General features: G+C 37.5%; 3 protein-coding genes and 4 non-coding genes across 11 annotated transcripts in view; 6 read left to right on the top strand and 1 right to left on the bottom strand.

Annotated features, from left to right (window-relative positions):
* The window catches only part of LOC143892817 (putative MYST-like histone acetyltransferase 1), a 55,551-nt gene that overhangs the window by 19,590 nt on the left and 16,155 nt on the right, over positions 1–19,806 (top strand). The gene's annotated exons all lie outside the window — the stretch shown is intronic.
* Positions 194–274, top strand: LOC143847663 (small nucleolar RNA U31b). The gene has a single exon (XR_013235185.1). It is a non-coding gene; the product is annotated as a small nucleolar RNA U31b (small nucleolar RNA).
* Positions 370–448, top strand: LOC143847610 (small nucleolar RNA Z195/SNORD33/SNORD32 family). The gene has a single exon (XR_013235138.1). It is a non-coding gene; the product is annotated as a small nucleolar RNA Z195/SNORD33/SNORD32 family (small nucleolar RNA).
* Positions 498–583, top strand: LOC143847616 (small nucleolar RNA Z196/R39/R59 family). The gene has a single exon (XR_013235143.1). It is a non-coding gene; the product is annotated as a small nucleolar RNA Z196/R39/R59 family (small nucleolar RNA).
* Positions 663–805, top strand: LOC143847641 (small nucleolar RNA F1/F2/snoR5a). Its single transcript, XR_013235167.1, has one exon. It is a non-coding gene; the product is annotated as a small nucleolar RNA F1/F2/snoR5a (small nucleolar RNA).
* PSAK (photosystem I subunit K) lies at positions 3,584–5,353 on the bottom strand. Of its 2 annotated transcripts, none has more exons than XM_077397700.1 (3): positions 5,157–5,353; positions 4,486–4,591; positions 3,584–3,851 (listed from the first exon to the last, which is right to left on the bottom strand). In XM_077397700.1, the coding sequence occupies exons 1-3, from the start codon at positions 5,253–5,255 to the stop codon at positions 3,706–3,708; spliced, it is 351 nt and encodes a 116-aa protein (XP_077253815.1). In that variant the 5' UTR covers positions 5,256–5,353; the 3' UTR covers positions 3,584–3,705. The 2 variants fall into 2 exon arrangements, with proteins under 2 accessions (XP_077253815.1, XP_077253814.1); XM_077397699.1 differs by having other exon boundaries at positions 3,584–3,933; positions 4,511–4,591; positions 5,157–5,346.
* On the top strand, positions 9,922–19,607 carry LOC143892816 (telomere repeat-binding factor 1-like). 2 transcript variants are annotated; one of them, XM_077397691.1, is made up of 8 exons: positions 9,980–10,074; positions 11,207–11,261; positions 11,488–11,691; positions 11,777–11,997; positions 12,777–12,861; positions 16,939–17,022; positions 17,910–18,257; positions 19,161–19,607. In XM_077397691.1, the coding sequence occupies exons 2-8, from the start codon at positions 11,256–11,258 to the stop codon at positions 19,173–19,175; spliced, it is 963 nt and encodes a 320-aa protein (XP_077253806.1). In that variant the 5' UTR covers positions 9,980–10,074; positions 11,207–11,255; the 3' UTR covers positions 19,176–19,607. The 2 variants fall into 2 exon arrangements, with proteins under 2 accessions (XP_077253807.1, XP_077253806.1); XM_077397692.1 differs by lacking the exon at positions 11,207–11,261 and having other exon boundaries at positions 9,922–10,074.

Here is a 19,806-nt window from a genome sequence, read left to right as displayed (position 1 = left end):
GCCTCATCAACAGGAGATCCTAGTTCCCTATCCCTAAATCTTCATCAACGAAGAATTTTTTCTTTGTAAATCTCATGATTTCTTGCTCTGTTTTTCATCAGTTAGGGCATCTTATTTTTTCTCTGAAGAAAAGAAACTCTTTTACTGAAGATAATAATCCATCTAATCTCAGATCTTTTATTTTCGTATTTACGAATGTGATGATAGTTATTGTCGCCCGAGTCTTACAAGCATCAATCGATGCCATATGGTGATCGACTAGATTATTTGATTCCTAAAATAAAATCTCATCTTTTTTTCTTTTTTGAATTTTCTTGATTTTTCCAATCTATGAACCGATGTGTTTGTGTTTAGATCTTCAACAATGCAGAGAGGCGTGATGATACCTATCCATTTTAGTCTGTACACCGCGTGATGAATATTTACACGCACTACCATCTGATCTCTCCTGCATCAAATTTTTCATCAGTTTTTTATTTAATTTTAAATTAAAAAAGCGCATTCGATGATGAAAATATAGAATAATTGATGAGTTTGGCTATGATTAATTTCATGAAATCACCATCTGTCGGCTGAGAATGCACTAATTCTATTATCTATTGTGAAACTTTATAGTTTTTTGTTTATTTATTTTGAAGTCTCTTGTATTTCATTTCTGATCGAGTTGCCTTTTGGTATCTGATGCCCTGTCTGAATGTTTGTAGCTGGGCTTCTCGTAAAAAAGGCAGAAATGAAAATAAAACAGGCCTTGCGACACTAGTTGCTTCTCATAAGCTTCCTGTTACTTTTTTTCCTGTTTACATTGCATATCAAAATCTATTTCAAAATAAGGAGTTTCATCCGTCGATTGTTCTGATTAACACTTTTTTGTAGATATAAAGTTTTTTAGTTTTGATTTAACATGAAGGAGGGGCTGTTAAATCTCGAGATTGTACCCTTAGCTATGTTAAATGTTATGTGAACAACCTGGAGGGAAAAACTAATTCAAGATCAAGCTTTGTCTTCCTAAAAAAAACAAAATTTCTCCCTCTTCTTGGAAGGTTTCAATTTGTGTTTTTTGCAAGGGCCCGTTTGGTTGCTGGGAAGAATTTGATTTGGATTTCTCACATTTGCAGCCCTTTTTGTGTTCTGATTTGGATCGGATCAAATCTTTGAGTTTCCAATTTAGCGAACTGACGGTGAAAAAAATCATATTTCCAAATAAGCTGTGGAAATAATTAATTGGAAATCTACAAATCTAGCGGTTTCCTTCACTCTTTAGGCTCCTCAACCTCTCCCCTGCAGTAGTAGGAAGTACCCTTTTCCCTCACCAGCTGCCGGATCTATTCATTTTGTATTCAAATCTCAATTCCAAATCCAAATTCAAAATATGAGGTATCCAAACGGACCCTAAATGATTCAAAAATTTTGTAGAAGACATTAGGAGGTTGTTGCATGTAATTAGAGATTTGGTATAGAAGAGATGAAAGCCCACTCTATTTCCTGCCTTTGCCTTTGAATCGGTTTTCTCTGTTTAGAAGCTTAAGCATTCTTTGGGAAAAGTAAAGTCCAGTCTATGAAGGTGGCGGTATTTTGGATGCAATTGTAGATCTTTAAATTTCCTAAAAGCTTGCATCATAATCTGGTTCTTATGGTTCATGAATGGTGGATCTTGCATGCTTGAGATGCTCTATTTTGACTAAAATTCAATTAAATGAATGCCTGTCTTTCTCCATGCATTTCTGTTTCTATTGTACAGAGAGCACGCTCAAGCAGATCTAGCCCATGGAAATCAAATAGGTTTTGTAAGCGGTTAATAAAATCTGGAACGGGTGAAAGTTGGCTCCATTGAAAATGGTTGTAGTGAACCTCGTTATCAATTCCTTCGGGGTCTAATTATAAATCCTTGCCTGAGGTGGCCCAGGAAAAGATCAACAGCTAGGATTGATGGGCCCATGGTAAAAAGAATCAGAGTGTTTAAGAACAACCGAACTCCCAAAATGGGAGTGGAAACAAACATGAAGGGGAGAGTGGGAGAATGAGACTTGGGCAGTTTCTATTCTTTGAATTGTATGCATCTCTCCCTCATTTCTAACTTCCCTTGAAACGAGAAGGGAACTAATAGGTCGGCAGCATCCCATCAGCCTTTCGGATGTGAAGTGAGGACACCATGGTTTTAACGATTTTCCTGTCTTCCCCGATTTCCAGGTTTGCAATCGATGGCAAGAAGCCCGGAGAAACAAGGAAATATAACATCAAGGTGAATTTTATGCATTTTTCACCATTTCCGCATATATAAGAGTGTTTTCTCAAAGTTATTCACCCAAGATCAATGTTCATTGTCTTTTTTATTAGAACATTTTCAGACAGCAGCTTTCAGCCCACTAATTTACGGTGTATCAAGTTTGGAGTTGAAATCTCTGTTTGACTTGAAAATTCATGTTATCGTTCATTGGAGCATGAGCCTCTATAATACCATGTTCTTAAGCTAGAAAGAGGGGAATCAAGTGATTACATTTACCCTCAAATTTTACTAAAATTCTGCACATTGCCATTGCCTTAGCCAAATTTTAAAGGGGTACAGAGACCTTATTTTCTCATGGAATCCTCGGTACATTAATATTGAGGTGTTACAAAGCTTGGAAACCCGAGAGGTACCACCAGAACATTGCCAGAGTACCGAATCGTCATTTAATTTTGTTTTTCTGCAGTACCACCTGTGAATACTCCACCGGTATGCAATGAAAAGTTTTTAATGTTAATTGGGTCCCCGGTTCCTCAATTGATTAACCCTCAATAATAACTACTGCTCCTCCCAATTCGACAAAGTCACCATGTGTGGGACTCCGACCATACCGAACTATGTGCAGCTGATGGGAGGCTGTTATAGGTCCTTAAACAGAGAAAGCACAAATTCAGCTCAATGATTGTGGTTTCAAAGGACTGTCCCAGTGATAGCTAGTTCAACCGAATCCGAATTTAAGAAGAATTGAGCTTCTTTGTTTTGGAGCTGCCAAACCATATCGAGATCTGCTTCCCCTTCAGGCTCCAGTCTGTCTACATCAATTGTACGTCCAACTTTGTGTTGAAATCTATGATCAATTCTGACAAGAAATAGTGGAATCAAAAGAATCATTTTCTTGCTTCTTCATTAAAGAGAAATTAAAGCCTGTAGTTGATTTGAGTCAGCAGTCATGGTAATTCGATTTTGGAGGGGGGGGGGGGGGGGATTGGGAAATATCGCTGCCCTTCTTTTAATATTCATTTTTCTTTGGATATAGTAATATTTATTGGGCGACCCCCAAATATCTTAAATCGACTCCCATGTGTCTTTCTCTCTCCTTTGGATTAGAGAGAGAAGAGAGAGACACATAGGGGGCCGATTTTTCACTCCCCTATTTATTTAGCTCTGAAGTGAAGAGATGGAAGGATCTTCACACCACACTCTATCGTCAGCTACTTGCCTATTACTCTATTACTGCAACTGCCAATTATCCCTCGCCAATCGTCTGACCCCAAAAATAATACTATTTCAAAATAGACATCGTTTTTATTAAGTACGACATTATATTTTTGAGTAAGGGTAGGGTAACCGAACAAATAATTTAACGCCACAACATCTCGGTTTCCATATTAATAGTGTAGGAGAACATAGAGAGGCTTACACAAACGAAGAATCATGCACATCTCTGAAAACGAGAAGAGTATGAGAAATCTACAGGCATTTTATATTACACCCAAGTTTTTAAGGCCAAGAACAACTCCAACACCAATGATGTGGCCTACACTTCCACAAGCAGCTGTATCTGCTAGAGTAAAACCAGCAGGATCTCCTGTCTGTAACCCAGAGTCCCTTCCTTCAAGCTTCAAACCTGCAGTGGCCTTCCTGTTAGCAGATGGAGCCAAACCAAACCTTCCAGCAAACAGCATCAAGCTTGTGGAAGTCACCATTATCTGACCATTGGGAAGAATAAACTGTTTTCAGAACATGTTTTTTAGGCTCTGTTTCGTGAGATGGGTATAGAATGTGATGCCCGTTTTAAGTGTATAATGAGTTTTAAGTGTATAATGGGATGTAAAATTTGTTTTACACGCATTGTAAGTGTTCTTTTACTTATAAATTTAAAATACCTTATAAACGAATTTATGTATAGCTCTCAAATATCTTATACATGTAAATTCTCAATAGCTATTATACTTATAGATGTAAATTTCTTTATGCATACATTTTTAACCGTTGGCTCTATTTTACATCCTAATAATTGTCATTAAACACGTATTTTTTTAGGAGGATTTGCTAGCGTCCATGTCAGAAGGCATTTCACGGATGGGATGTCGCATGTGAGAGCAGCCACCTCGTGAATGAAGACAAAATCTGCTGAAAAGTGAGCCTGGCTGCTCTCACATGCAACACAGCACATCCGAGAAATGCCTTTTGCGATGGTGCTGGCAAATCCTTTTTTTTTTTTTTTTTTTTTGTATGTATAATTTGAGCCTAGCACTTGCCATTTTCATGTGTACATTTGCTTACAAGATTTGTGGGCGAGCCAATGAAGTCACAACGAGCCCCAAGAGCTCCATTTCCCTTGCGCCTGAGTGGTTGAAGTGTTGCCTGCCAATAATAACACATTGCAAGAAGAAAAAAGAAAAGAAAATAAGAACGCCGATAAGTCATTAAGTGACCACAAAAAGTTCATAAAAGTAAATACTGAATGGCTTGTTTAAAGTGTTTTTCTATTTTCTATGCTTGGGCTCACAAAAGCCTAGTTTGAATCACAATTTAGATAAAGCCTTGGATGCCCAGAGTGCTTAAAGATGATTGCTTGACTATGAAATTATGCAATTAAACTACCTTTATGAGATTAGTATTCTGATGCTCATAGGTATTCCATTTTAATAAATGCAATACTAAGAAATCTACAGCCACTCAGTTTAATATCTCAATTCACTATGTATTTAAGAAACCAGAAAGTTGAGAAATACACAGACCCCTTAATCCCTACATTTGACTACAATACAAACTCATGAAATTGAAAATTTCAAGAATCACTACCACTTGGGGCATTACACTTCACTCACCCAGAAAAAAATGTGTTAGACTGAAAAGAACCATCCATTTATAGAACTAAGAAAACCACAATCCAAAGAAGAAATTGAAATGGGCAAGTGAAGCTCACCAGACTCTGTGCAGGGACAATATATGGTTTAGACTTCAAGCCATTGAAATGAGGAAGAGAAGTCATCACAGCAGTTGCAGAGGTCAGTTTAGCTGCCATGGCTGAAGATCAGACGATAATAGCTTCTTTGTTTTTTCTTTCCTAATTTTTTTCCCCTGATTTGGGATAGGACTAGATTTTAAGTCACTGAGTTAGGTTGAAAAGCACAACCACATGAAATAGTTGTGGCTCCTGATGGAACTTGGATTTCAGTTAGATGCTTGGTGCTGACATGTCAGGATCTGATTGGTGCTTTTTTGGAAGTGGATAAGGTGTTCTTGTGTGAGAAATATCATAGAGAATCCTTGGAGTCTTGGACCCTCAAATACTATATCTATCTCTTCACTGGGGCATAGTGATTTTTGTTGGAGAAGAGAGTGATGGTGGTTCGCGGGATCACGCTTAAAAATGCTCCTCATATGGATTTTCTAAGGTTCAAGTTCGTGTCTTCAAAATAGGTTTAGATCCCCGTCGAAGTGCAACAACAAATACACATTAAATTCTCCAATTCTTAAAAAGATACATCTAACTCCTGATAAAATATCCCTATTAGCAAAACTAAAATTCAACTAGCTATCATTAGAGAAAAAACACGCATAATGAATAATAAAAAAAAATGAAGAAATTATCACCTAGAACGAATATAAAAGAAAAAAAGTTGTGTAGAGAAAGAGAGGAAGAAACTCGTTCAGTTTTATATACATATTCAAATTATTTCATTAAATAGTTAAAATGTATGGAAAGGAAATAAGTAGCTTGTTGTGGAATTAAGGAATAATACGGCTTACCAGATTTCTCTTGAGGAACAGAAAAACAAACAAATATTGTTAGTGAAACCTTTTCCGGTGCGGTGAGATGAGGCATGGACTATGTCGCTCTCTTTAAGGTGAACTTGCAGAAACTAATTCCGATGCAGCAGATTACTGGCTGTAATCACCCCGAGGATACAACAGCCTGATGCACCGTCAATCTCCAAGAACTGCACGATCAAAGAGATTCGAACCACTCGAACACTCCAATTGCCCGACAAAATACGTAAAATAGAAGAGGAAGCAAAAAAACTCTATTTACAGTAAAGTAATAGAAAACAAGAAGAAACAGTAAACTGCTGCAATGGTTTTCTGTTTTGTTGTTGTGTTATATAAGAAAAAACAGAGAATTTTCTCTTTTATAAACCAAAATGTGTCCATTCAACACACCCTTTAATGGAGTAAAGACCCCATTTAAAAAAAGAGCCGTTCAAAAGACGTTACAGAAGAGAAAGGTCGCTTCCCAACAGCCACAACGTTCAGGAACGATGCAGTTATTCGTAAATTATTGGCATCGTTATTTACCCAGTTATTCGATGTTCTAGTAAGCCGACTTACCTTAATAAAGTCGATGTTCTTTTTGAAGAACGACGAAGGTAAAGGGAAGTTAAATAGACATAAACAACGGTGAAGGTAAAGGAAGTTAAACGGACAGAAACAAAAATTAAAATACATTGGAAGGAAAAACCCTGTCTCACACGAGCAGGGTCGAGCGGAGCGGCGCGCGCATGTGGTATAGCCAAAAGCCCACCGGGTCCACTTGGTGGCTCATCCGTGTAGGCCCCCCTTCTCCTCTTCTCATTGAAGTGAAAAGCTATATAAACCCATGAAGCTTTTCTTCACTTTTTAATGCGGGACTATTCGCTTTTGTGAAGGAAGTGAGCAAACACATTTTTCAAAACCAAAGTGGCTTCTTTTTTTAAACAAAACAACTTTGTAAAATACCAACAAGGGTCACTTTTGTTTTAAAATACCAACATAGCTTATATGGCTCTGTACACATACACCATAGGGAATTTATGTCAATAGGAATTTCACACCAGTAAGGATATTTTATCAAACACAAATGATCCGACAATCATATTGCTTGATAAGGAATTAATATGGATTTTATGCAGATAGAAACTTTTATCAGACTTGGATGATTTAATGGTCATATTAACCCAATATATAGAAAGTAGATTCTATGATGCTGATAAGGATATATTATTGGACACGAATCATTGAATAGTCTATTACTTTGATTGTCTTCTATTGAAGAGAGATTTATCTTGCATGGGAAAATTTGACACGACTCAGTTCCTTTTGTAGAGAATCGAATTTTGTAGCGCTTTGTATTTTTTACGTTTGAAGAATATGAAAAGGAAAGTAATGGTGTTTGGCAAGCATGACTTGGAATCTCTATGGATCCATTCAGTTGCTAAATTTGGCGTGAGAATGAGAAGAATGGAAAGGAAAGTGACGTGGCAAATGGAAAAGAATTGAAAAATAATGAAAGTAAAGCCTATTAAGTGCATGTTTCGCGTACCGTTTAAAACACCGTTTCGCGTTTGAAACACCGTTTTGGGGCCAAACAGCCGTTTGGGAGTATTTGGGTGCGCAGCCACCGTTTTGAACCCTCAAAACAGCGTTTTGCAAATTGAGAGAGGGGGGGGGGGGGGGGGTCTGTTTGCAAAACGGCATTTTGAATGGAGTTTTTGGGCTGTGGGTTTTTACGTGTTTGTCCTCACCATAATCCATTTTTACACCTTCTTTTTTTGCCCTAACCCCCCCCCCCCTCCCCCTCCTCTCTCTCTCTCTGCAACTTCCCTAAAACAATGCCCTTTTTGGTCATTTTACCACTAAAACTCTGTTTTGGGGCATTTGCAACCAAACACACAATACCTCTGTTTGCCGTTTAAAACGCTATTTTGATCTGGCCAACCAAACATGGAAACGCAGTTTTGAACCAAAACGGCGTTTCAAACGGTACGCCAAACACACCCTAATTGGGTGTTCATTTAGTTGGAAAGTTGGGTGGAAAGTTGCTGGAAATGGGAATCTGGGTGTTCTCTTGCCCAGAAAGTTGCTGGAAATTCCTTGAAACAATATTCTGGTGTTCTTTGGTGCTGGAAAACGAATGGTCAACGTACCACATACAATGTAAAGTCCATTTTTCAGCTTTCAGCCTTTCACGAGTCCCAACATATGGATTCCAATTGATTTTAGCCAAAATCCCCTCTCAAAGAAGAGGTTTTCAAAGGAAGATTTTGCCTATCCACATGGGCAGCAGGAAATCCACGTCAGCCATGTAGAAAATGCTTTTTAGCTGAAATGCGGCAACTAAACTCTCATTTACAGCTTTCCACTGGAAAGTGTGGCAAATTCCAGTGGAATAGTGGGTCGGCTGAATAAAGCCTAGCAAACAAAGTCACTGTTACTCTGTTTGGTTGATGGGTTTTTTTTTCCCTGGGATTTATGTGGGTAAAGGTAGGAGACAAAAGAGGGGACAAGCATTAATTAGAGAAATATATTATGATGAGTGGAGAGAGAGGGTAGAGAGAGAAAGAGAGAACACCATTTTCAAGACAAGATTTTCCTGATGTCAGCAAGAAAAAGCTGATGTGACCACTAAACCTTTACCCACATAAATCCTGGAAAAAAAAAACCCATCAACCAAGAGATTCTCTTCTGCCTGTTTCACTTGTTCAAAAAACTGGAGAGTGCGAGTAGTCATTGTCATGTTTGGCAAACATGAAAAATATTTTAGAGTTTATCTCTGTGCAAAACAACTAAGTTTGGTCCGACAGCTATGAAAAATATTTCATGGAATATTTATGGGCTAAAATCCTTTAAAAAACAATGAGAACAAAAGGGAAATGATAAATGCGCCCCTTTTCTTCACTTGGGACACCCAGCTGCATTGTACGTGGCAATCAGGTACTTCATTATTTCAAATGTGAAGTACATCAGCCCCTTTGCAGTCAAAGATACACTGTAGCTGGGTGTCCCAGGTAATGAAAAGGGGTGCATTTATCATTTCCGGAACAAAAACAGTAAAACACCACTTCAAATTGTTTTTATTTTTTAGGTTACCCCTCTCGCACTAGGTTACCATTCATTTTGGTTACCTTTTGACTTTTCACGGTCCCCCTTGGGGCTTTTCATGCTCCCCTTCCCAGGTAATAGAAAGGGGTGCATTTTTTAGTTGCCTCTTCGCAACGATTCAGTTTGACTCCCAAATCGAACCGAACTGAAATTTGAATCGGTTTGGTCAAACCAAACCGAAACCAAATTTTCGATTTAGTTCTGGTTTGGTTCAGCCAATTTTACCTCCCCTTACTCCCAATCATTGGAAATCGGGGGCATTTTTTTAGTTACCTCTTGGCAAAGGTTCGGTTTGACCCCCAAATCGAACTGACATGAAATTTAAATTGGTTTGGTTCTACCGAACCGAAACGGAACCAAAATCTGAATTGGTTTAGTTACATCAAACTGATTTGCGGATTCGGTTCGGTTCAGCCAATTATGCCACCCCTACCTCACACCGACCCTTTCGGTTCGGCCAATTTTGCTACCCCTACCTCACACCGACCCTCTAATGTCTCTACCCGTCGTCCCATTCTCTCACAAGCCATAATTGACCCCAATAATAATATTCCATGGAATACTTTTTCATGGTTGCCAATACATGCCCTAAACAACTTGGTAATTTGGGCGAGACAGTGTGCTACTTTGGTAAAAGATCATAAACAAAACAAAAAGAAATAGTGCGCATATGGAGACAGAGAGTGGAACCAGGAGTGGAACTGAACAAATTCCTACATGCCACATGGCATGGGAGGGTAGTTTTGCCATTTCAAGGATAATAAAGCAAAATTCAAGGAGTAGGATTGCTAACGTGGGGATTCGCTATTGTTCGGTTCCACACTCGGTCCCCTACTCGGTTACAACAAAAAAGGAAACAAACAAACATCCATGAAATTGGGTTTTTTCTCTTGCTAGGGCATCGCTGACAAAGACAGGCCACAAAAATCAACCCTGGAAATTCGGTTTAGAAATTCAAAATTCAATCATGGCCACAATACGAGGTTGTTCTTTCTCGTTATTTTCCACTTTTTTCTAATTATTCTCATTTAGTTTATTTTTTTATTTTTATGAAAATAAGCTTTGGAACCGTGTTTTGTGGTTTAATTTATTGATTTTAGGATTGGGTTTGGGCAAAATTAGGGTTTTTTCAATACCATTTCATTCTTCTCGTTGTAGCCAATTGTTCAAGGTTCCTTTTTGTGATAGCGTTTATGAAGAGTTAGGGTTTATCAATTCAATCTTGTCCGTTACTTTTGAATTGATTGATTTTTTTCTACCCTACAAATTCTGGTTAAATTTCTGTATCCGTTCATTGTTTTGTTACAACGACTGAAAATCCGTTTCCAATTTGGTCCAATCGGATTTATTAATTTTCTGATTATTTTATAATTGTATTGGAGAGAGTTAGGGTTTGCCAATTCAATTGCGTTTACTTTTGTTTATTTCTATCTATTTTGGTTATTTGCTGACGACGGATTAAGTTTTTTCCGAATATTAGCTTTTGTTTGCTTGTGATCAAATTTTCTGTTGATTTGCATTGTGGGTTTCCCTACTCAGTTGTTAGAAATTGAAAAAAAAAAAAAAACTCTTTATCTGCTCTCGTCCTATTCCATACTCTCTTAGGTTTATATATCCGCTGATTTCGCTGGAATTTTGTTTTTTTTGTTTGCTGCTGCTGCTGTTGTTTAATGGTTATGATTTTCAGTTCTGTTAAGAATCATTTTTCTTATCTCAAGGTTGGATATTCTTAAGTTTTGTGGTGATTTTAGCGTTTCATTTGGGAAGAATTTGGGTGTCTTTGAAGTTTGTTTTTGAGTCCTAGATTTTTTTTTTGAATGATAAGAGTCGTAGAATTCTCTTCCATCCTTTCTGTCTGTTTTGTTTAGAGATCCTTTTTACATTTTGAGATCAAGTTTCTAAACCAGGATTGTTGTATTGTAGAATTTGAATTTGGATATCTTTAAATTATTGCCGGTTTTTTCAAACCATGCTTTTGTTTTTGTTCTAGAAGTTGCTTATATTGTCATTTGAATATTTTAAAAGAGTTCTCATCATGCATTGTTGGTTCCGTTTGGAAAATAGTAGAATCTCCCGGCATTTGTTGAAGTGAAAGTTTTTATTATCTTGCTGTAGTCGGATCCCTGCTTGATTGTGACGAGTTACCACGAATTAGTGGATCGATATGGAGGTGAATGAATTTTGGTTTTTTCCTTTTTGTATTTCTTATTTTCATTATGTTATCATTTTTTTGCATTATTTCGGGATTAAACATAATGACCTGTCCTTCATTAGCTCTTTCTCTTCGTTTTGATTTTGTAGAATCGTCTATTTTCCCTTCATTTGCGGAGAACTTCTGCCATTTGGTTTATAATTATTGATTTGTTTATCTATTTCGGATGTATGCACTGGTGTAGGATATTAGGTTTACCACTTTGGAATCTTCTAGAAAGTTGTCAGGGTTCTTGTCGATGGGCGCTCCTAAGCAAAAATGGACATCAGAAGAAGAGTCTGCCCTTAAAGCCGGAGTGGTTAAGCATGGTGCGGGCAACTGGCGCATCATACTGAGGGACCCGGAATTCAGCGGTGTCTTATCTTTGCGCTCAAACGTGGATCTCAAGGTATGAACATCCATTAGCCTTGATTTATTAGGTAAAATTGGTTATCCAACTGAGAATTGAGACTTGTGATTTTACCTCTGGACAGGACAAGTGGCGAAATATGAGCGTGACAGCAAATGGGTGGGGATCACGGGAGAAGACTAGGCTAGCGCTGAAAAGGAGTCAGCGGACCCCGGGATATGATGATGACCCTATGGCCCTCAGTACAGAAGTTGAGAGCTTTGAGGATGAAATTGTTGATGCTAAGCCTCTTTCAATCTCTAGTGGAACATTGCAGATTTCTGGAACAAAGAGATCTATTCCAAGGTTAGGGTCATGTTCTGATCATTCATCGTAGAATTATATTAGTATATGCTGGCTTTTGATTTGTTGAAGGTTGCACTTGTAGAACTATAAGGTTACATCTTGTAAGTTGCACTTGTAGTACTGTAAGGTTACAGATTGTAAGATTTTTTAATTTGTTTAGAAAATTATTTTAAATTTGAAAATCCTTCAAAATATTCAAAATTAGGATATTCTTGTAAGTTGCACTTGTGGTACTGTAAGGTTACAGATTGTAAGATTTTTTAACTTGTTTAGAAAATTATTTTAAATTTGAAAATCCTTCAAAATATTCAAAATTAAGATATTTCTGAATCATAAGTATTTGAAACGTTCCACATCCGATGCAAGGCAATTTGTAACGTTGAATGGCATTTGTGTGTGCTGATGAACTATATGGAGCATCTAAGCCTAATGGAATAAACCATCAGGTTGAAACATTGAGTAGTGCCAACCTAATGTTAGGGTGTAGATCAAGGTGTGGTAGCAGTTAGAATTTTCTAAAAGCTATCAACAGTCAAGCCTAAAAGTCTTAATAAGTTGAGTAGCGCCATTATCAAAACAAGGGAATGCAGATATCATTTCCTGTACGTACGCGATAGTTTTACCTAAACAGTGCTCTTAAATGTTGATGTGGTCATTTAGAAACACACCAAGGATGTTGGACTACTGAGTACTGATTTGGCATGTAACTGCTACGAATTTTGTTTATTTGCATTTTGTACTATTCTTTACATTTTCTGACTTCCTTTTCATATTTATAGGCTAGACAATCTTATATTGGAAGCCATAACCAAATTGAAGGAGCCTAATGGGTCTAACAAGACAGCTATTGCAATGTATATAGAGGTATTCCTGTCCTTGATTACCTTGAGAGTATTGTTCTGAGGGAGAGATGTTTGATCGTGTTTGTGAAAGAGAGATTTAGTTCATTATTAGTTACTTCATTGTTTATGATACTTTTGATAATGTGCAAAAGATGTTTATTTTTGACTGCATATTTTCTCCGTTATGTATATCCTTCTTGCAGTTTTTGTTTTCAATGTTTTGTTAGGTCTGAGATATACTCTACAACCACTCTCAGATAATCAGTGCCGGAAGATTATTATGGTCACATCATTAAATAGCATAATTATCAGATTCTTCTACATTCACCAACCAAAGGATCTATCTTGGTTACATACAGCATATTGGAATTTCATACCAGAATTTCTGCTTTAAAAATAAATCAAGAAGGTTTGGAGATTTGGGTCCGTTAAGAAATTTTGTTTTCTATTCACTACATCCTTTATTTTGTGCTTGTCGGTTTTTGCATGCTTCCACTTATCTGCTTTGTAGTATATCTGCCGACTCCTGCTCTGTACTACCTGGCCTCCAGAGTTAGTGACAAGAATTTTTTTATCTAGAATTTGATTGTCCCTGTCATTGATTTGTAACAGCTCAAGTCTGAATCAATATCCAAACTTTTTAACTGAAACCGACACGACCAAAATATTTCCATTTCCATCCCACCGAAACCGAAATGCATAAACCAAAATTTTAAGTGTAATACTTGTGTACTATATTAGTATGTATTATATAATTATATTTATACGAAGTGAATGCAAAATGTGGTGCATGCTCAACTCAAATAAGCCTTTGTCCCAAACTAGTTGGGGTCGGCCAATGACTCCTTTAGAAAATGTGGTGCATGCATTATTTATAAATATTTATATGAACTACATGTGAAATTTGTGTGTAGAATGATTTCTAAGTGTGTATTAGTGCTTATTCTAGCCTTTCCTGAAGTTTCATCTTTAAATTCTATCATCTGCCCCAGCTCAAAAAAAATAAAATAAAAATAAAATAAAATAAAATCTATCATCTGCATTTGTTTTCATACGTTTCCTTCATTTTACATGATTTCCACTGAAACTGAAACGTTTCCGTGAGGACCGAAATTTAAAACCTTGTAATGTATGTGCATACGTCTTCATCTGTCATCATTACTAAAACCATTGAATTGTGGCTTAAGTGTTCGCCCTTTCTACTTACTGCACATTTGAGTAAAATTTTGCTGCTGTCAGAAGCATGCGTGTTGATCTCTGGTGTTACAGGACTACGAAAATTTACCAATAATTCTCGTGTATCCTATTATCTTGAGAAGTCTAGGCATCACTTGCCCGTTCTGTTGTGGGTGAAAAACAATTCCAGGAAGCTCAACTGAATGTTCTAAGCAAAATCTTTTGCTGCCGGGAACTGATTCCTGTATGGTTGTGTTCATGCATTTTAGGAAAATTTGGGAATCTTTATGCCTTGTCAGAGTTGAATGCTTTATATTCTTGCTAGAAGCATGTCTAATTTCTCAGATTATATATATATATATATATATACACACACACACATATAGAGGAAAGTTTTTCTAGTCGGCCGACTAGAGAAGCTTCTCTAGTCCGCCGACCAAAAACACAGTGGGCCCATGTTGTTTGGATGATCCAAAGCATTCATTTGATGGGCCCTGGCATAGATATGGTGTGCCCAAAAAATCAGCTCCATAGGATAATCCTAGCCCTTCGATTTGTGGAGGTTAAAAATGGACAGATTTGTGGAGTTTATAAGCGTCCATTTTAACCTCCATAAATCGAAGGGTTAGGATGATTCTATGGAGATGATTTTTTAGGCACATCCTATCTATGTCAGGGCCCATCAAATGAATGCTTTGGATCATCAAAACAACGTGGGCTCACTGTGTTTTTAACCTCCACTGTCCATTTTTAACCTCCACAAATCGAAGGGCTAGGATTATCCTATGGAGCTGATTTTTTGGGCACACCATATCTATGCCAGGGCCCATCAAATGAATGCTTTGGATCATCCAAACAACATGGGCCCACTGTGTTTTTGGTCGGCGGACTAGAGAAGGTTCTCTAGTCGGCCGACTAGAAAAACTTTCCTCATATATATATATATATATATATATATATATATATATATATATATATATATATATGTGGGGAAAGTGATTGTGAGCGGCTTATATGTGTGTGTGTATATATATATATATATATATATATATGGGGAAAGTGATTGTGAGCGGCCCTTCATATAAGCTTATATGAGGTGACCGCTAAAAACATGGTGGGCCCACATTTTTGGGGTGATCCGAGCTGGTCATTTGATAGGCCCTGACATAGATAAGGGGTGCCCAAAAAATCAGCTCCATAGAATCATCCCAACCCTTCGTACTAAGGAGGTGAAAGAGGGGGAAAATGGACGGGTAAGCAGGCAAATTTATACCCGCCCATTTTCCCCTCTTTCACCTCCACAGTTTGAAGAGTTGGGATGATCCTATGTAGCTGATTTTTTGGGCACCCTCTATCTAATTCAGGGCCTATCAAATGACCGGTTCGGATCACCCCAAAAATGTGGGCCCACCATGTTTTTAGCGGTCACCTCATATAAGCTTATATGAGGGGCCGCTCACAATCACTTTCCCCTATATATAATTATATATAGAGTTAAGTGAAGCTACACATACGTGTAGCTAACTTAGCTACACCGACGGCTTAAAATACAGTGGGCCCACATTGTTTGGGTGATCCAAACCATTCATTTGATAGGCCGTCACATTGATAGGGTGTGCCCAAAAAATCAGCTCCATCGGATGATCCCAACCCTTCAAACTGTGGAGGCAAAAATGGACAGATTTGTGAAGGCTTTTACACGTTCATTTTTGCCTCCACAAATCGTAGGGTTGGGATGATCCTGTGGAGCTGATTTTTTGGGCACACCCTATCTATGTGAGGGTCCATCAAATGAATGGTTTGCATCACCGAAACAATGTACGGCCCATTGTATTTTAAGGCGTCGATGTAGCTAAGTTAGCTACACGTATGTGTAGCTACACTTTTCTCATATATATATATATATATATATATATATATATATATATATATATATATATATATATATATGAGAATAGAGTTCCTAAGGGTGCCCTCATATAAGCTTATATGAGGTGGCTCTCACAAAACATAAGGGGCCCACATTGTTAGGATGATTCGAAGCATTCATTTGAAAGGCCTCATCATAGATAGGGTGTGTACAAAAAATCAGCTCCATTGGATCATCCTAACCCCTCCAAAAGTGGGGGAAAAAATGGTCAGATTTGTGGACAAAACGTGTCTATCCATTTTTGCCCCCACTTTTGGAGGGGTTAGGATGATCCAATGGAGCCGATTTTTTGTACACACCCTATCTATGATGGGGCCTTTCAAATGAATGCTTCGGATCATCCTAACAATGTGGGCCCCTTATGTTTTGTGAGAGCCACCTCATATAAGCTATATGAGGGCACCCTTAGGAACTCTATTCTCTCTCTCTCTCTCTCTCTCTCTCTCTCTCTCTCTCTCTATATATATATATATATATATATATATATATATATATATATATATATATATGTATATACATTTTGGGGAGTGATCCAAACCATTCATTTGCAAGGCCTTATCATAGATATGGTGTGTACCAAAAATCAGCTCCATAGGATCATCTGTGTCTGTCCATTTTTGTCCTCCACAAATGGAGGGGTTAGGATGATCCTATGGAGCTGATTTTTGGTACACCCCCCATCTATGTAAGGGACTTTCAAATGAATGGTTTGGATCATCCTAACAAAGTGGGCCCCCATGTGATTGGGCAAGCTAGCTCACCATAAGTTTGGTGAGCTTAAGCTCACTAACAGTTTCCTCATATATATATATATATATATTGTTGGTTTTCCATTCTCAAAATTTGGATATCTTTTCAGTATGAGGGATGTTTTACTTGATTTCCATTTGGAAACTGTTCTAACTACCACAGTTTTCCATTTGGAAACTGTTCTAACTACCGCAGTTTTCCATTTGGAAACTGTTCTAACCACCTCAGTTTTTTTATTTGTAGGATCAATACTGGGCACCTCCAAATTTCAAAAGGTTCCTGTCTGCAAAATTAAAGGCGTTGACATCAACGGGCAAGTTGATTAAGGTACTGCATTTCCAAATTTCATTTGATTAAGATCATAGCAAACTGTTGACGAAATCAATTGAACTTTCACGGCTTAAGAATGTTGCAAAGAATATCTGCTACTAAACTAGAAGGCACGCGATATTTTTATAATTCTAGAAGGTGAAGTCTATAATTAGTTGATCAGCAAAAACAACCGCAAACATTATCAAACCAAGGCCATGATAATTGCAATGACTCATGCATGAAAAATTCAGAAGATTAAGCCCATGACTATCTTCTCATAAGACATTTAGTTGGCTCTTATAGGCATTGACCCCTCCAAGATGCAAAAGTCTCATCCACCTCTTGAGTCATTGCTGTGGTTTTTTCTGGAGGTCTAATTATATGGTTGGGGCTTAATTATTTATATATTTACGTATAATCTAAACTGTGCTTGCTGTTTTTTTATGATCATCTAATTATAGAGTTGCGCTTCAGGATTTATATATTTCGGAATCATTGAATTTGTTGTAGTTTTGCTTGATTCCACCTATGGTATTCTTTTGGTGATCTCTTGAATCATTTTTATTGATCAAATTAATTCTGCCAACTCTCAACCCCATTCCCTTTTGGTTTCTCTCTGTCAGAATATATTTTGTTTGTGGGGTGGGGGTAAATAATCAGAGTTTTTTTTGAAAGCCATGTTAGATGAAGTGCCCTTGTATCTGCGATCTCAACAACTTGCCAAACTTAAAAATAACTAAGTTTTATTTTACACGCTCACAGTGTAATTTCGATGTTCAAGTGCCGGCTCTTTCCATAGTCTTTCCCTGACTCCTTAATAAATGGTATTTTTGGTCAATTTTACGTGGCATTGTGTTTCTGTTTTGAAATCCTAAAGTTGGGTCTCACCTTTTGTTCGATAGGTAAAGCGTAAGTACCGAATTGCACCGAGATTGTCGTTTTCTGAAGGAAGAACATCTGGGCTTTTATTTATGGAGGGAAGGCAGAGAGAGGCTTCGAGAGTTGAAAAAGATGATCACAAACCTTTTACTAAGTCTCAGATTGATGCTGAGCTGGCAAAGATGAGAAATATGAGTGCACAGGAAGCTGCCGCAGCTGCCGCTCAAGCAGTTGCAGAGGCTGAAGCGGCTATGTTAGAAGCTGAAGAAGCCTCAAGGGAGGCAGAAGCTGCAGAAGCCGAGGCAGGAGCAGCACAAGCTTTTGCAGAAGCAGCAATGTTGACATTGAAAAGCAGAAATGCATCAAAGCTGGTAATAAACTTATATCACAATTTTGGTCTTCTTTTTGGTCAAGATACTCAAGCACGAGGTGCTATAACGTCCAAAAACTTATTATTCATATATTAAGATGGTGATTTGGCTCTCTGTTATAAATTCGCGCTTGAGATTTAGCCGTCATTTACAACTAATGTTTCCCTTTTCCTTATGTGGTGGTATTTTTCGAAAAAATTCTATCTGCATTTTCCGAAGAGTTGTTGATATTCCGACCATGGATCTTATGGCACTGTCGCTTCAAAAAATTCTCGATTACCTGGATGAAATTTCTATAGCTGATAGTTTATACTTGATACCAATAGCATGAGGTGCTATAACATCCAAAAACTTGTTACTCATTTATTAAGATGATGATTTGGCTCTCTGTTAGAAATTCAGATCTCGCTTGAGTTTTAGCCGCCATTTACAGCTACTGTTTCCCTTTTCCTTATGCGGTGGCATTTTTTGAAAACTTTCTATGTGCGTTTTCCGAAGAGTCGTTGATATTTCGGACCAATGGATCTCGTGACACTGTCGCTTAAAAAAAATTCTATAGCTGATAATTGGTACTAATCACATGAGGTGCTATAACGTCCAAAAACTCTGTACTCATTTATTAAGATGATGATTTAGCTCTCTGTTAGAAATTCAGATCTTGCTTGAAATTTAGCCACCATTTTATAACTACTGTTTCCTTTTTCCGTATGTGCTGGTATTTTTTGAAAATTTTCTATGTGCATTTTATGAAGAATTTTTGATATTCAGACCAATGGATCTCGAGATAATGTCACTTCAAAAAAATATTGATTACCTAGACCAAATTTGTATAGCTGATAGTTGATACTAATTGCTGCATATGTTTTACCTGATGTTGTTGGCATCTTTGCGTAACTCATGCAGATGGTTCCAGGTTGACAGAAATCTCAGCTCCCATCGTTTTTATTAACAAATGCCTGACTTTGATTACCTCCTCTGTAAATATGGTAAGGGGCTTGTAAAGCTGATAAAAAGTGGAGGGTTCCGCAATATGATTAACAGTGGGAGCTTTCACAGGATTGCAGGTCGCACTAAAAAATCACTGGTTCCACATTGGTTCATGGAACAGCTCTATGTTCAAATGGTAATAGTTTTGGATTCTCTAGCTTAGAGCTGACGATAATAGGTCGATTGAATCTGAAAATTGTAGCTTAGAGAGAGCAAGGTATAAACCTTTGGATGATGAACTGGGTCTTGTCTGCTTCAGCTTTCCACCACCCCTGTTATTTGAAATAGAATTGAATGAAAAGAAAGAAAAGCTTTTTTCATTTTTTTTTGTTTGATGTCTGAAAGAGTTCTTCGCGGGCCTCATACTCTGTTTTCCATCTTATGAGATGCTGTTAGATCAAGTTGAGGGATATCTGATTTTCTTCTCGTATTTGGAGTAATTGTCTCAGCCCAAATTGAGCGCCTTTACCATTGACAGACCTACAAACAATGCTTAAAAACTGGTTGGTGTTTGTTATTTCTCTAAGTGTAAAGTAAGACACTAGCAACAATATGGGGATAT

The sequence above is a fragment of the Tasmannia lanceolata genome, unplaced genomic scaffold (genome assembly GCF_043159265.1).
Source record: "Tasmannia lanceolata isolate RefF3 unplaced genomic scaffold, GAP_Taslan_0.1 ptg000015l, whole genome shotgun sequence".
Lineage (NCBI taxonomy): Eukaryota > Viridiplantae > Streptophyta > Magnoliopsida > Canellales > Winteraceae > Tasmannia > Tasmannia lanceolata.
This window is presented reverse-complemented; position numbering and strand designations above follow the sequence as displayed.

Coding starts and splice junctions, on each gene's coding strand:
- PSAK (XM_077397699.1), bottom strand. CDS start 5,255: ATGGCAGCTAAACTGACCTCTGCAACTGCTGTGATGACTTCTCTTCCT. Junction 4,592..5,156: donor TTGTCCCTGCACAGAGTCTG/GTGAGCTTCACT, acceptor TATTATTGGCAG/GCAACACTTCAACCACTCAG. Junction 3,934..4,510: donor TTGGCTCGCCCACAAATCTT/GTAAGCAAATGT, acceptor CCCAATGGTCAG/ATAATGGTGACTTCCACAAG.
- LOC143892816 (XM_077397691.1), top strand. Junction 11,692..11,776: donor GCTCAAACGTGGATCTCAAG/GTATGAACATCC, acceptor ACCTCTGGACAG/GACAAGTGGCGAAATATGAG. Junction 11,998..12,776: donor ACAAAGAGATCTATTCCAAG/GTTAGGGTCATG, acceptor TCATATTTATAG/GCTAGACAATCTTATATTGG.